This window comes from Martes martes, assembly GCF_963455335.1.
Source record: "Martes martes genome assembly, chromosome: 16".
Lineage (NCBI taxonomy): Eukaryota > Metazoa > Chordata > Mammalia > Carnivora > Mustelidae > Martes > Martes martes.
In genome coordinates, this window is record NC_137904.1 from 64,602,192 (window position 1) to 64,616,518 (window position 14,327).

General features: G+C 63.9%; 2 protein-coding genes across 2 annotated transcripts in view; one reads left to right on the top strand and one right to left on the bottom strand.

Annotated features, from left to right (window-relative positions):
* Window positions 1-7,655, top strand: part of HEXD (hexosaminidase D) — a 16,210-nt gene extending 8,555 nt beyond the window's left edge. The window contains exons 5-13 of the mRNA XM_080825498.1: window positions 1,828-1,992; window positions 2,575-2,758; window positions 3,639-3,710; window positions 4,100-4,295; window positions 4,918-5,000; window positions 5,897-5,975; window positions 6,050-6,151; window positions 6,362-6,451; window positions 7,021-7,655. Coding sequence (XP_080681624.1) covers window positions 1,828-1,992; window positions 2,575-2,758; window positions 3,639-3,710; window positions 4,100-4,295; window positions 4,918-5,000; window positions 5,897-5,975; window positions 6,050-6,151; window positions 6,362-6,451; window positions 7,021-7,207 — 1,158 coding nt within the window. The 3' untranslated portion in view covers window positions 7,208-7,655. The remainder of the gene's footprint in view (window positions 1-1,827; window positions 1,993-2,574; window positions 2,759-3,638; window positions 3,711-4,099; window positions 4,296-4,917; window positions 5,001-5,896; window positions 5,976-6,049; window positions 6,152-6,361; window positions 6,452-7,020) is intronic.
* Window positions 7,590-13,789, bottom strand: CYBC1 (cytochrome b-245 chaperone 1). Its single transcript, XM_080825557.1, has 8 exons — window positions 13,189-13,789; window positions 12,749-13,080; window positions 11,965-12,086; window positions 11,145-11,186; window positions 10,343-10,416; window positions 9,652-9,748; window positions 9,017-9,161; window positions 7,590-8,678 (listed from the first exon to the last, which is right to left on the bottom strand). Exons 3-8 carry the CDS (start codon window positions 12,047-12,049, stop codon window positions 8,558-8,560), a joined length of 564 nt encoding a protein of 187 aa, XP_080681683.1. The 5' UTR covers window positions 12,050-12,086; window positions 12,749-13,080; window positions 13,189-13,789; the 3' UTR covers window positions 7,590-8,557.
* Window positions 13,790-14,327: the final 538 nt, after the last annotated feature.

Sequence of the window (14,327 nt, forward strand, 5' to 3'; positions counted from 1 at the left end):
CTGAGTCGGTTTGTTTCCTGGGGCCACCGCAGCAAAGGACTCCAACCAGGTGACTTGCGCCTCCGGAAGCCCAAGGCCCGGGTGTCCTCAGGGTTGGCTCCTGGAGAAAGACCGTTAACGTGCACTTACTTGCCATCAGGATGTGCCCTCTGGTGAAATCACTACAGGGACTTTGCACGTTTGATCTTCCGAACTGTTGGGTTCAGTTCTCTGGACGTTCTGGATACGAAGGTTGTTGTTGGATGACGACTTGCAGGCGTTTGCTCCCGGTCTGGTCTTTGTGTTTTCAGTCCTTCCAAGGATCTCAAAGAGCAAAAGTGTCTGATTTTGATCGTGCGACTTCTCGGTTTTGCTTTGATGGGCTCTGCTCCTCGTGTCGTTTCCAAGAACTCCGCCACTCACTGGCTCCCGGAGATTTTTCCTCTTTCCTTCTAAAGTTCTACGTTCGCACACTTCCCACTTGCTGTCACGGTCCATGCCGAGTTAATTTTTGTGTAAGCTGTGAGGGTTAGAGTGAGGGTCATTGTTTTTTTGCATATAGTGCATGACCGCTGAGACGGCCGGTCGGGCCAGCACCACTTACTGAGGGATGATCCTACCTTTAGACTCCGGAATCTGGGGTTGCTTCTGTACCTGTGTCAAAGCCACTTGACCTTTTTTGTGAAGGTCCGTTTCTGAACTGTTCTGTTCATCGATCTGTGCGTCTGTCCCTTCGTCCTTCTTGTCTTTATTCCTGTTGTTTCACTGTGACTCTTAAGTAAAATCAGGTAACAAGAGCTTTATTTTCCACTCAGTTTGTACATCTGTAAGAAACCTTGCTGGGATTGGGGCGCCTGGGGGGCTCAGTCTGTTAAGCATCTGTCTTCGGGCTCTGGTCATGAGCTCAGGGTCCTGGGATTGAGCCCCGCGTCGGGCTCCCTGCTCAGCGGGGAGTCTGCCTGAGTCTCTCACTCTGCCCCTCCCCCCAGCTTGTGCTCGCTTGCTTTCTCTCTTTCAAATAAATAAAATCTTTTTAAAATTTTTTATTTATTCATTTGACAGACAGAGATCACAAGAAGGCAGAGAGGCAGGCAGAGAGAGGGGAAGGGGAGAAGCAGGCTCCCCGCTGAGCAGAGAGCCCGACGCAGGGCTCGACCCCAGGACCCTGGGATCATGACCTGAGCCGAAGGCAGAGGCTTTAACCCACTGAGCCACCCAGGCGCCCCTGCGCATCTCATGATTTTTCGCTGAAAATTGGGCATTTCAGATAGTATCGTGAATCTGACTTTTGCCGCTGCAGCTGGTTGTAAATTGCTTTCAGTCTCAGAGCCCGTGCCCCGGCCGTGCGGCCACTGACGGCTTCGGTCAGCTGCTGTTCGTACTTGCGGTTGTGGCCTGGCTTCCTAGGGCCACCCCTCTGCCTTCATGGCTGGTGTTCAGCCAGGGTCTGGGCCGCGGTGGCTTGGGGCTGTGAGGACCCACCCTGTGGTACGGGCTGGGGGCACTGGGAGTTCAGCCAGTGCCCCATCTGCCTCGGCTGTGGGTGTGCGTGTGGCCTCTGGTCAGCCGGGGTGTGAGGAGAGTGTGTGTCACCTCTGTGGCTCTCATGTCCAGTCACCCATCCCATTTCAGGCTGGTGGCCGCTCCATCTGAGTGTGAATGAGCCTGGCTTTTACTTTTCTCACCGGGCCCAGGTAGACCTGGCAGAAGGGCCATGAGCCAGCCACAGGCTCCGCCCGGCCCCCCAGCACCCTTGGGGGGGGGGACCTGGAGCCAACCCTTGCTTTGGGTCAGCTGCAGGCTTCTGCATCCCAGTGTCCCCTCCTGTCACCTCCTGTATCTCTGCAGTTTGTGCTGAAGCACGAGGCTCTCGCTCACCTCCGAGAAGTGGCACTTTTCCCGAACACCCTGAACCCCCATGAGGCGGAGGCCCTGGCGCTGGTGGGAGCCATGGTCAACCAGGTCTTGGAGCTGCACCCGGGTGCCCGGTGGTTCCATGTCGGCTGTGACGAGGTGGGTCCTTCGATGCTCTGTCCACCCCTGAGCCTCGCCTGCCCGGTGTGTCCCTCCCAGACCGCAGCAGCCTCTCTTCTTCCCTTCAAGGGCCCTTTTCCCACCTTGTGGGGTAGTTTCTTACATAGAAAACTAGTCCACGTGCCAAGGATAAAGAAGAACCGGCCGAGGAGACGTCCCCGGTGAGGGCATCCATCGCAGCTGACCCGGGACCTTGTGTGGGCAAAGCTGTATTGCTGAGCACAGCGAGGGGTGCCCTGCAGGATGGACGAGGGCTGGGCTCTGACCTGAAATGGCCATGCTGTCCACACCCGAGCGGCGGCAGAGCCAGCCCCCGCATTGGTCATCTGCTTGCTGGCTGGTGGACACCTTGGTTATTTCTGCCCTCGGGCTGCTGTGAATGCTTAAAGGAAGCCTGGAGTGGACGTCAGGTCTCGGGGAAGGAGGAGCCCCTCCCCCAACTCCTCTGCGCGGGCAGCCGCCGCTGCAACCCTGGCAGACGTGGCCTGGGCCGGCCTCTCCCAGGTGTGTCCGCAGTGAGGCTGGGCAGTCCGGGCAGACCCGTCCTGTGCTTCCTTCCAGGTCTATTACCTTGGCGAGGGCGAGGCCTCGAGACGGTGGCTGCAGCAGGAGCGTAACACCAAAGCAAGACTGTGTCTGTCCCACATAAAGGCAGTGGCCTGCCACGTGCTGGCCCGGCACCCTGCCACGAGGCCCCTGGTGTGGGACGACATGCTGCGGGCCATCCCCGAGGACCAGCTCTCAGGTCAGCAGGTGCCTCCCCCAGGCCGCTGGTGCCGGGAGTGAGGAGGCGAGTGACTGCTGGGGGCGGACTCTGGGACCCCTCCCCCAAAGCTCTCACTCCGGGCGACCCCCTTAGAGTCACTCTCCAAACTTTCTCACACAAAATGCCATTCCCCCAGCAGGGAGTGCACAGTGGTAGGTCTGAAGCCGAGAGTAGCCATGGGGCCCTGGTGGGCCTGGCCAGCAGGGGGAGGAGGGTGGGGAGAGGGTCCCACTGGGCCTGGAGTGTCCAGTGCTTCCGGCCGCCTTGACCCCATGGGACCCCGTGGCCAACCCTGCGGGCGCTGTGGCTGAGACTCACACAGGCTGCCGGTCAAGGACAGCAGCCCCTCCAGCCCGCCAGGGCTCAGCCCATCTGAGGCTCCGGGCTGAGACCGGAGACGCACCTCATGGTCCACTCAGAGCCCCCGCCCAGAGCGTGGCCACTGCCCCAGCCTCTGCAAGGCCAGGTGTCCCGGAGGCAGCCCCGAACAGTGTGGCCGTTGGGTTCTCATGAGACGAGACAGGATCCAGCCCAGGTGGTGGTGTGTTCCTGCTGCACCGGTCGCGGCGCCCCCACCGCGGCACGCGGACAGGGCAGTTCCCCCGCGCAGGAAGCTCTGGGGTTCCCGGCTTGGGGGTTCCCCTTTCGCAGAACTCAGTCTGCTCGTTGCCAGAGTTGGCCAGCCCATGGTTGCGGCATTTGCCGTGTCTGGTCTGCACCTACAGCCCGGACTCCCGAGCGCGTCAGCGTGCGCTCTGTTGTAACGCTGGGGCCGGGGTGGAAGGGTGCGGGCTGCGGGGCCGTGGGGCCGTGGGGCCAGGGCAGTGGCTCTTGGCTCACAGCCTCTCTCTGCCCCCAGCATCGGGGGTACCACAGCTCGTGGAGCCTGTGCTCTGGGACTACGGGGCCGACCTAGACGTCCGTGGCAAAGGTCAGTACCCGGACCACGGCCCCTAAGACCCTGGAGCCCTGACTGCCTGGCCAGGGGCGTGCAAGGGCCTCCGTCCCTTGGTTCATCAGGACCCTGCCAGCTGCCTCCGCTTCCCCACAGGCCCCTCCCTGAGGGAGCTCGGCCAACCACAGGGCCACCGGGGCACCCATCCCGGCCCACGTCACTCCCGGGGTGTCCCATGTTGTCTGCTGTTTTCCTCACGAGCATCTGGGCGGCATCTCTGATCTCGCTGAGACTTCAGTCTGCCTGGAACTCGAGCTGGCGGCTGGGGGCTCCTCCTGCTCTCCGGTCCGACAGGCGCCGTGTCCAGGCTTGGCGGCCTCGGCTCCTCAGACCAGGCCCGTCACACCACTCACCTTCCCGCCTAGCTCTTCTCATGGAAAAGTACCGGAAGTGTGGTTTTCTCCGGCTGTGGGCTGCCAGCGCCTTCAAGGGGGCCACGGGGGTGAGCCAGGCCCTGACCCCCATCGAGCACCACCTCAGGAACAACGTGCAGTGGCTGCAGGTGGCGGCCCGTGGGCCTGCGGACATGCTGCAGGGCATCGTCCTGACCGGCTGGCAGAGGTGAGGCGGCGCCCACCCGCCTGGCAGGGGCCAAGCAGCTCTGATGGCCCGGGACAGACCACCCCTCCTTGGCCCGTCTGGTCTGGGCCCCTAACACCCCCCACAGCCGTCCCCCAAACCCTGCAGAGGGGACGTCACTCCGGGTGTCTGGGGCGATGAACCCTGGTCCTCCCAGCCCCCACACACACCTCCGCACCCTCGGCAACCTTGCCTCCAGGGCCACACAAAACGTGTCTCACGTGTGGCCAGCACAAGGAGAGATTTTCTCTCTTTAGGGATTTCGCCCTATTTGAAAAGTGAGCTACAGGTGAACCCTGGCTCCTGGCCAAGTCCTAGCCACGGGTCTGGCCCTGCGATGGGGAGGGCAGAGGGGGGGAGGCCCCTGCCCGTGACTTGCTGAGCCCTAGGTCTCCCAGAGCGCAGTCAGAGAACTTACTAAGGATGTCAGGGTGTCCGCCCCAAGCAGCAAGCCTAGGCGGGGCCTCCGGGTGGGACGCGGCCCGAGGCAGCAGCCAGCCCTGTAGGAGCATCTCAAGGCCGGTCGGGTGTGCGCGGGAGAGGCGCAGGCGTCCGCTGTGCAGGTGGGCGGTGGGAGCTGAGCGGCCCTCTCCCCCGGACGTAGGTACGACCACTTCTCCGTGCTGTGCGAGCTGCTTCCCGTGGGAATCCCGTCCCTGGCCGTCTGCCTGCAGTCGCTGCTCCACGGTACGGTTCCCTGCTCCTCCCGGGCGGCAGGAGGGTAGATGCCCCCGATCGCGTCTCCTCAGAGCGGGACTGTGGTCATGCTCACCGGTGGACGGGGCTTCAGCCGCCCACCCGCCCCGCGGCCCCCAGACACAGTGAGCCTGTGAGAGCAGTTCGTCCCGGGTGCATGCTGACAAGGACTCTGCCCTGAGCCGGCCAAGCTCCCCACACGGGCAGAGACGTGGGCTCACGGGGGACAGCCCGTCAGTGAGGGCGCGGGGCACAAGGGTGGGGCAGCACGAGGCAAGCAGGGTCCGGCTCCCGGACAGACACTGAGCCTCCCCGTGCGTCATGCCTTCTGAAGGGTTAGCGGGAACCGTTCAGACAGAGGCGTGGGGACGCTGCAGCCAACTCTGGTGTTGACGCTGGGTGCTGGCTTCCGCTGCCCCGCCTCTGAGGTGGGCACCGCTGCCACACAGCCCTCCTCCCTCTGTGGAGACGGGCCGGGCCTCGTGCCCCACCAGCTGCTCCCGCGCGAGCTGACATGGAGCCCGGTCCACATTGGTACGTGCAGGCCTCACTGGCTCGTTTCAGTTGTCCTGGAATGTTCCGCATCTGAGAAACCGCAGCGGCCGGGTCCTGCGCACGTCCGGGACAGCTGTGGGCGCGCCGGGCAGCACAGGCTGATGGTCCCCCCGGTGGCGGGGCTGCTTCTCCTCTTCGGTTTCTCATTTTTAACACAGTGAGCCCGTTTCATGTGTTTCGTACGAAGCCCCGTCGCTGAGGTCTGCTTGGGGCTGGCACGTGCACGCTGACCTCCTTGGTCACTTTGCCACCGGGCCTGCACGGTGGTGCCGGGGCCCTGCCACTCTCTCCCCAGAGGCCCCTCTGACCCCTCCGTCTGCGCTTGGTTGCAGGAGGGTTTACCGAAGACGTTAAAGCAAAAGTGGAGAACTTTCTCGGGATTTCAAACCTAGAAATAACTGATTTTACAAGGTAACCCCCCGCCCCCGGCCCTGCCTCTCCCCTCACATTTGGGTCCCCAGCTCAGCACGGCGGCTCTCGTGCAGCGAGGGGCCCGGCTCCTTCCCTGGCAGCGACATCCTGGCCCTCGTCACGCACGTCAGCCTCCACTTGCGCAGCTCCGTGGACACGCTGCTGGAGAGGGACAGGTGAGCGGGCAGGGGCTGAGCCCACACTCCCTACAGGACAGGGTGAGGGTGGCCCGTCCCAGACAAAGACTTTCTGGGGGGAGCCGGCGTTTTACATGTTCCACCAGACTCTTTAAGGTTTTTCAGAGACGTTCTCTTAACCACCCCCGCCCCCGAGGCTGCCCGGCCAGCCGCAGTGGGCGCACCTGCATGTGTGGGTCTGCCCCCCAGGTACGTGAGCGGCTGGTTCAGCCCTTACCACCGCAGGCGGAAGCTCATCCACCCGGTCATGGTCCAGCACATCCAGCCCCAGGTGCTCAGGTTAGTTGCTCCCGCTCCTGGCAGTGCCCACCCCCAGAGCTGCACGTCCTCTGTGGCTTCTGACTTTGAACCTGGACGAGCTTTCTAGGTCTTAAGCCATGAGTTCTTAGGTGAATCATCTTGGCTGAAACAGCTGTGCCGTATGTGTTCGAGAAGCCAGGGCATTCCTAGCCTAAAAGGGTGAGGGGTCACCCCGGGCAGGGTCCAGGGCCCCTCCTGGCCAGCAGCCCTCCTTGCTGCTCTCATGGCTCACGACTCTGAGCTGAGGCCGATGCAGTGTCCTCACTGAGTGGAAGACACGGTCAGATGTTGACAGGCTCACGCGTAGAGACAGACCCTGCCAGCCGCTCGTAGAGCGCGTTCCCGTTTCCGATGTTGAAACGTACCAACTTTTATTCCCATCTCGCTGTGACATGGGCACGGATAGCCATTTTATGCACGGGTAAACAGGCACAGAACCGTAGCGACCCGTGAGGTTGTTGAGGACATGAGTGTCGCGCAGAGGCTGGCTGTGAGCTGGTGCCCAGGGGTGCCCACCAGGCAGGCTCACTGCCGGCTGTGGTGCTCAGCCTGCTGGCCAGGTGGAGCGCCGTGGTGCGGGAGCTGGAGGCCGCCCTGCATCGTGTCTTCTATCCGGACGCTGTGGAGGAGTGGCTGGAGGAGAACGTGCAGCCCAGCCTGAGGCGGCTACAGGCCTTGCTGCGGGACCTTAGAGAGGCGGCCGGCACCAGGCCGCACGTGGCTCAGGACCCCTGAGGGGGCGGGCCAGGCACCCCGTCCAGCTGTGTCCATCCTGGCGCCGGCCGCCCGCCTCCCCCTGTACCCGGGACTCCCTGCAACAGGCCACACCCAGGGAGCAGACGGTTCTCACTGGGCAAGACGAGTGGCGAGGTCTAGGGAAGACACGCTGAGGCCTGCGAACCGATCCGCGTGTGGAACTCGTGCGCTTGAAATACAACGGAGAGCGGGAGCTGGAGCCGCTGCTGGTGGGAGTCAGACCTCACTGCCAGCACGCGTCCCACACCGGTGGTCCCGAGACCCTCCTCACCCTGCAAGCCCAGCCAAGGCGGAGGGGAGTTGGCCACACGGGTCCCTCCAACTCAGGGCACCCTCCAGTCGGGGTGACCACGCCAGAAACCAGTGACAGCATTTCATACTTTATTTTAGAAAAAGAAAGCTTTCAAATTTTACCACTTAAAAACCCAACTTTGGCATGTGTCAATGACTGTTCCCCAAACTAGATCTGTCGGTGGCCCCTGTGGAGAAGGGGGCGGGGCTCCCCAGAGACAACCCTCCTCTGCGGGGCTCCCCGCTTCTTAGCTGTTCCTGGCTCAGCTGCTGAGTGCCGGCTCAGAGGTGCCCTCGCTGCCTCACCTCTGTGGGGGCTGCTGTAGCAGCCCTGGGCCCCACGTCCTGCTTGGGTTCCTAAGGGAGCCACCCTGGCCTAGGCCCTGTGTGGGGCCCCCCCGACCCTGCGCAAGCCCCATGGCAGGCAGGCCCGGCTGGTCAGGGACTGTGTGCGGGCTGGGGAGGCCTTGGGAGTGGCTGCAGTGCACACAGCCAGGTGGGACCCTCAGCGCCCGCCCTGGGCCCTGCAGACCCTGGGCGAGCACCGCACTCTAGCCTCGGAGGGGACCGAGCCAGGGAAGGGTTGCGGCATGTGGGGCAGGGCCCACTGGGATCCCCGGGGACATCATGCCAGTGTGGGCGTCGTCCTGGTGCCCTCTGAGCCTGACCCAGCTGCCGGCACTGTGCACACCTGCAGAAGTCTTGCTGTCACTGGGGAGCTGAACTGCGGGGGAGCCGGTACTGACGAACCTCTCCGGGTGTCCCATTTCAGAGACCTGATGCCCACGCAGCTGGTGGGCAGCGGGGTACGTGTGCCCTCAGAGTCCGCCCTCACATCAGAGGGGCCAGCCCTCTGATGCCAGGAGGCAGCTCTGAGGCCTGTGCCCTCCCTGGACAGCTCAGAGCCTGCAGAAGGTCCAGCCTGTGGATTTGCTCAGAGGGCAAAAGCAAGCAGCAGGAATGGCTGAGGGTCCCGCCCTGGAGCCGCGGGGACACAGCCAGGCGCTGGAGGAAGGCTTGCCAGGGGCTCTACGGGCGTTAGCTCTGGCTCCCCGGGCCATCAGCCTCGCTGTCGCTGCTCTGAGACAGCTCCACGGGACTCTCCAGGCGGTGCAGTTCCAGGAAGGTGGCAATAAGCTTGGCGATGGCTTCCACGTCGCTGGGCCAGGCCGACACCGGGAGAAAGGGCAGGTTACCAGGGCCAGCCCTGAGGCAGCCACGAAGACCACACCATTCTCCTGCTGGACCACCCACCTCCAGCACCCCCAGGGGTCCCTCCAGGACATGGTGCCTTCTGTTCTGGGCCCCATCTCCCATGACTCCCAGACCCCTCTGTCCCCTGTGGGGACTCCCCAATATTCCCCTAGCAGCAGGGGCTACTTCCTCCAAGTCCTCTCCCTGGGCCCAGCCACACAGTCCACTGTGGGGGCCACCTGTTGGGGGCGAGGGGCACAGCCAGCCAGCTGTGACCAATCCAGTCACCTGCCCAGAGCTTACCTTCGGTGGCCCATGACAGCGTTCTGTGTGAGGGGGTGGGAGAAGCCTGTTGCAAACCGCAACACCACCACGTAGCCCTTCCCAAAATATCGGACTTTCTCCTCCTCCACGTTCACATCCCGGATGTCATTCAGCAGGACCACCACTGCGGGGCGTGGCGGGAGACAGTCAGTGGTCCCCCCTCCTCGCCTGCCCTTCCCGCCTGTGTGCTGGGCACAGCACTTTGGGGCCACTCTCCGGAAGATGGCAGCAGGGGCCAGTGACCACCGCACAGGCTGGCACGGAGAGCGCCGTCGGGTGAGCAGCAGCAGCCTGCCCGTGGTCACCCCGGCAGGCCTGCCCGTGCTCTCGTGAGCGGCACACCAAGGACGGGCTAAGCTCTATACTGCCTGTGTTTCTGCTTTATCTTACCCCCCAGCGGCTGAAAAACGCCTTCCTCGTGCCTACTGGCCGGCCACTGAGCTTGAGGCTGCCCAGCAGTGTCTGGGGGCACCCTGTGTCACCCAGCGGGCAGCTCTGACCCACCCCATTTCTAGGCCTCGGGCCTGGTCTCTGGGTCTTGCTCACCACCTTCCATCCAGCCTGGAATCGGCAGCCTCCTGCCACAGCCCGTGCGCCTGCGCCGCGCGCCTCACCTTGGTCGTGGCCGGCTCTGAGAAGAGTCAGCAGCTTCCTGTACAAGCTGAATGTCTTCAGGACAACCTGCCCGGTGTTCTTGTCGAAGACGGCTTCCTGGAAAACCAGCCAGAGGGGCTCACCCGGCTGCAGCCTCTGTGCGTGCAGACCGGCCACACACGGGACTTCCAGGGCCCAGACTGGCCAGAGCAGGCACTCGAGAGGGCACCCGGCTGACACCCAGCCCGGACGGCCACGTGCGGCTCCGCCAGAACCGCACACCTATAGCCACACCCTCTCGGACTCCCCCATCTGTTGGGCCCCCCGGGGGCCAGGGGTGTAGAGAGAGAGGGGGCCGTGGAAGCAGATGCTCTACCCAAGGGAAAGAGAAGTACAGCAGTGAGGCCATCAAGCAAAGGACTGGAGGTGAAAGTCCGGAGGTCAGAGAGCCCCCAAGTTCTGTGGTTCCTGGTGAAGAGGCCCACCCACGGGGGAGAGCGCTGGCCCTCATTCTGTCCTGGGCTACAGCAGCACTAGGGAGTAAAGAATTTCGGTGGAAACCGTCACGAAGAGCTTCTAGGAGAAACGAAGATTCCTTGGCGCAGAAACCAGTAAGGTCAAATTTCAGGATGGGGCGTGTGAGGCCCCAGAGCCCTTCCCCCTGCTGTGACCCCCACTGCACCCTCACGCCCTTGCCTGTGCCGGCCTTACCTCCCAGTCCTCCAGGTTCTGCACGGCCACGAACAGGCAGCCCGTGACATAGAAGAGCTTCCAGCCCAGACTGTCTAAAGAGCAAACACAGCAGACAGCCAGGTGAGGGGCAGCAGCAGAGGCCCAAAGGCTGACATGCCCTGGGGGGCCCCTCCCCAGCCGACACTGGGCAAGGGTGGTCTCCGGGGCTGGCTGACCCCGGCCCAGGGCAGCCACCCGACACTGCTGGCCCTGCCTGTCATGCAGAACCACGTGTGAAATGCCGGCCAGCTCTGTGTGCCCTCTGCTCTCCCTCCAGTGTCTACCGGAGACAGGAGTCAGGGGACGTGCAGGGGCGGCTGGAAGTGTGGTTCAGCCTGCAGTGTGGCCTCAGGCAAACACAAGAGAGCACGTTTCTGAAGAATGTGTCACGACGCGGGAGAGGGCTTCAGATACAAGAAGGTGGGGCACCAGGGGGCTCAGTGGGTTAAGCCTCTGCCTTCAGCTCAGGTCATGGTCCGGGGGTCCTGGGATTGAGCCCTGCATTAGGCTCCCTGCTCCACAGGGAGCCTGCTTCTCCCTCTCCCACTCCTTGCTGCGCTGCCCACTCATGATCTCTCTCTCTGTCAAATAAATACATAAAATCTTGAAGGAGAAGAAGGGGACACCAGCACACGTTGCTGGGGCTGCACCTGCGCGGAGGTGCCTTGGCCCCAAAGGCTGGGCCTTGGGGAGCACCACAAAGGGTGGGTTCTCTCTCTTTTTCTCTTTCCCAAAGGGCCACGGAAGTTCCTGCGGGAGGGGGAGGAGGTGATGCACCCACCTCCACTGTAGTAGGCAGCAGCCAGGCCAATCGACAAGATTCCTGCAAACAGAAAAGAAAGCAAGTGCCTCCCTATTGGGTCCCCACGAGTCCAGAGTCCCCTCCTGCCAGGAGCCACAGGCTCAGACGAGCAGGCCCTTCCCTTCCCGGTGCCAGAGACGGCTGGGGATGGGGGTGGGGGACAGAAGACCACCAGGCTCAGAAGTTGGGGATACAGCCAGGAAGCGCACTCAGAAACATGGCGAATGCCTTTCACAGTATTCCCGGAGTATGTTCCTCCGGTCGAGGCTCCGGACCTGAGGAGCCAGAGCCAGACAGCGTTCCACGTGGTGTGGATGAAGAACAGGCAGGCGGCCGCATGCAGGGTCACGGGAAAGATGGACAGAGACACGCCACGGAGGGCACAGCCACACCGCTCTTCACACGGCCACTCTCGTCAACACCGTGCCACCGCCCCTGCAGTGTAGGACCCTTGGATGGACGGTTAGAGGGACGGGGGAAAAACGGGAGTGAACTGTGGCCCATCACGTGAGCCTCTAACATACACTTGCAACCAGATGTATGAAAGCAAACAAAAGGGGAACACGAGGACCTCAGAAGAACTTGCACAACAATAACATGAAGTGGTGGAAAAAGGACAGATCCTCAGGTAAGAGAACTCATGGAGGTCAAAAGCAGTGCATATAGGGTAAAAGCTGGGAAGATACAAAGTAACAAAACAATTGCTACACTTGGGGGTAACAGAACAGAGGACAGTTTCTTTTTCTTTTTTTTTTTTTAATTAGGTTTTTAACCTGGGGGGAAATACGGACATCCTTACCAACAAGCAAAGACCAGGACCTGATGCCTGGCGCCCTCTTCAGATGGAGGCAGGAGCTGGTGCGGGACTCCACCTGCATGTACATCCCTGGTCTGGGCGCGCACCACTCCGGACAGGACGCGCTGGGGAAGGGCAGAACACACCGCGGCTGGAGTCCTCTCGCCGCCGCCTGCACACAAGCGCCCAGCTCCTCACCAGCCTGGGAGCCGGTCAGCTTGTGTCCACGGCGGTCTCTTCGGTCCCCCAGGGACCCTTCCTCTGCAAGGCCCTTCTCTGCTCAGTTACGCCGACTGCACGGGGGCCACCTGCCCAGCCAGTACCCGCGAAGCGGCCACAAGCGCTTGGCCATCAGCTGCCCCGTCCTACCCGGAAGCCGCAGTCCTCGGAAGCCTCGGCAGCATCCGAGCTCCCGACACCCCAGCGGAACCTATCAGAGGGCCCGCACCGCCCTGTGCTGCCCCCGAGAAAGGGACTCCAAGTCTCGTCGTGGTCTGAGTCTGTCTCCGGCCGCTCGGACAACAGGCTACGTGCGGCGGAGGGTCCGGGGGCTCCGGCTGGGGCCCCCGGGTCTGGGGCGCGGTGAAGTCAAACTCACGACAGTAAAGGGTGGGTTCGGTTGGTACCGACGAGTCCCGCGTCTCGGTCCCCCCCGGGCTGCCCCCGCTGCGGCTGGACCCGCCCGACCCCTCCAGCCAGGCCCCACGCCCTCGGCCCGCTTCCCGCGGCTCTGGGACGCCTCGCCCGCCCCGGCCGCCCGCGACAGCGGCCCGACTCCCGCGCCTACCGAGCACTCGACCCGGCGGCGCGGGCGCAGGGCCGAGACCTGGGGCAGGTGGCCGGCCGCCAACTTCCGGGGTTGGGGGCGGGACGGCTGGCTTCCGGGCTCCGCGGAGCGGGCGGGGCCGGCTTCCGGGGGTTAGGGCGGGGCTGCGGCTGACTTCCGGGGCGGCGCCGCCAGCTCACCCACCCGCTGGCGGGAGGCTGGGCGGCGGAGCCCGGCGCCCGGGTGGCGTCCGGGTGGCGTCCGGGTGGCGTCCGGGTGGCGTCCGGGTGGCGTCCGGGTGGCGTCCGGGTGGCGTCCGGGTGGCGTCCGGGTGGCGTGGGGGGGCGCAGCGCCTGCGGGCGGGAAGCTGCGCTGGTGACGGCCGCCCCCGAGAACGTCTGGGGCGACTGAGCCCCACAGAGTCGGGAAGCCCGGATTATGCCGCAAAAACTCTCGCTTACGACGCCGATAAAGGGGGCGCCCGGGTGGCTCAGCCGGTGAAGCGTCGGCCTTCGGCTCCGTCGCGATCCCGCGGTCCCGGATCGAGCCCCGCATCGGGCTCCCTGCTCAGCGGGGGGCGTCTGCGTCTCCCCGCCCGGCCCGTGCTCGCTCGCCCTGTCGATCCCGCTCAGATAAAGTCGCTTTTAGCATCTGACGAGCCGGAGAGGGAGACAGAGCGCGAGCGGGGGCAGCAGGGCCGGAGGGAGCCCGACCTCGCTCCCCGGACCGCGGGGCCACGACCCGAGCCCAGGGCGGACGCCTCACCAACCCGGTGCCCCGCAAGCACAACCGCTCACAAGCGACGACGCTGACGGAGACGGGCGGTGTCCGAAGGTCCGCCAACCCCCGCGCGGGCGGACGGGCCCCTGCAGAACTCGGAGGACCTGGTTCTCCTGGGGCTGGAGCGGCTCGTGCCTTGAAAAGACAGAGCCTGCGCGTGTGGTCTGCAGAGTCAGTGCGGCCCCGGTCCGGCGCTAACCTGCCGAACGGCACCGCGGGCTCCGCCAGCGCAGAGTCCCCAGCCCAGCCCGCGGGGCTCCCGCCGGAACCCCGGGCAGGTGCGGACAGTCGGCGCGGCAGGCTCCTTTTATAGAGGGGGTGGGGTGGGCGGGGGCTGTTGCAAACAGAAAGTCCATTGGAGGGAACCGGGAGCTGGGAGGGTAGTGGCTTCTCATTGGCTGGACGGTGGCCCCTCCCCATCAGATGGGCCGTGACCGTCTCGTTGGCTGGACCGTGGACTTCTCCCTCTGGCTGGGTTGTGACTGTCTCTCCATCGGCGGGACTGTGTGTCTCCCCTTGGCTGGGCTTTTGCCAGAAAATTGCCGTAGGAGAGACCATTTGCTGCAGGAAAACCTTGCCGCAGGCACGTAGGCGGCCTACCTGCTCCCTCTCCACCAAAACGCCACCTTCCCTTACTGCCGAAAGGTGAAGACCCAAGCAGGACTCAATCACGTGGTCCCTCCCTGGTCAGGGCCCTAACTTGCCTGGCTGACTCGGACCACGTGAGGGAAGGAGCATACCTGAAACAGGGGCGCCTACCTCCCTGCGTGGCCTCTGCAGGGGGAGGGCCGCGTGGTCCGTGGGGTGCTGGGAGAGCACA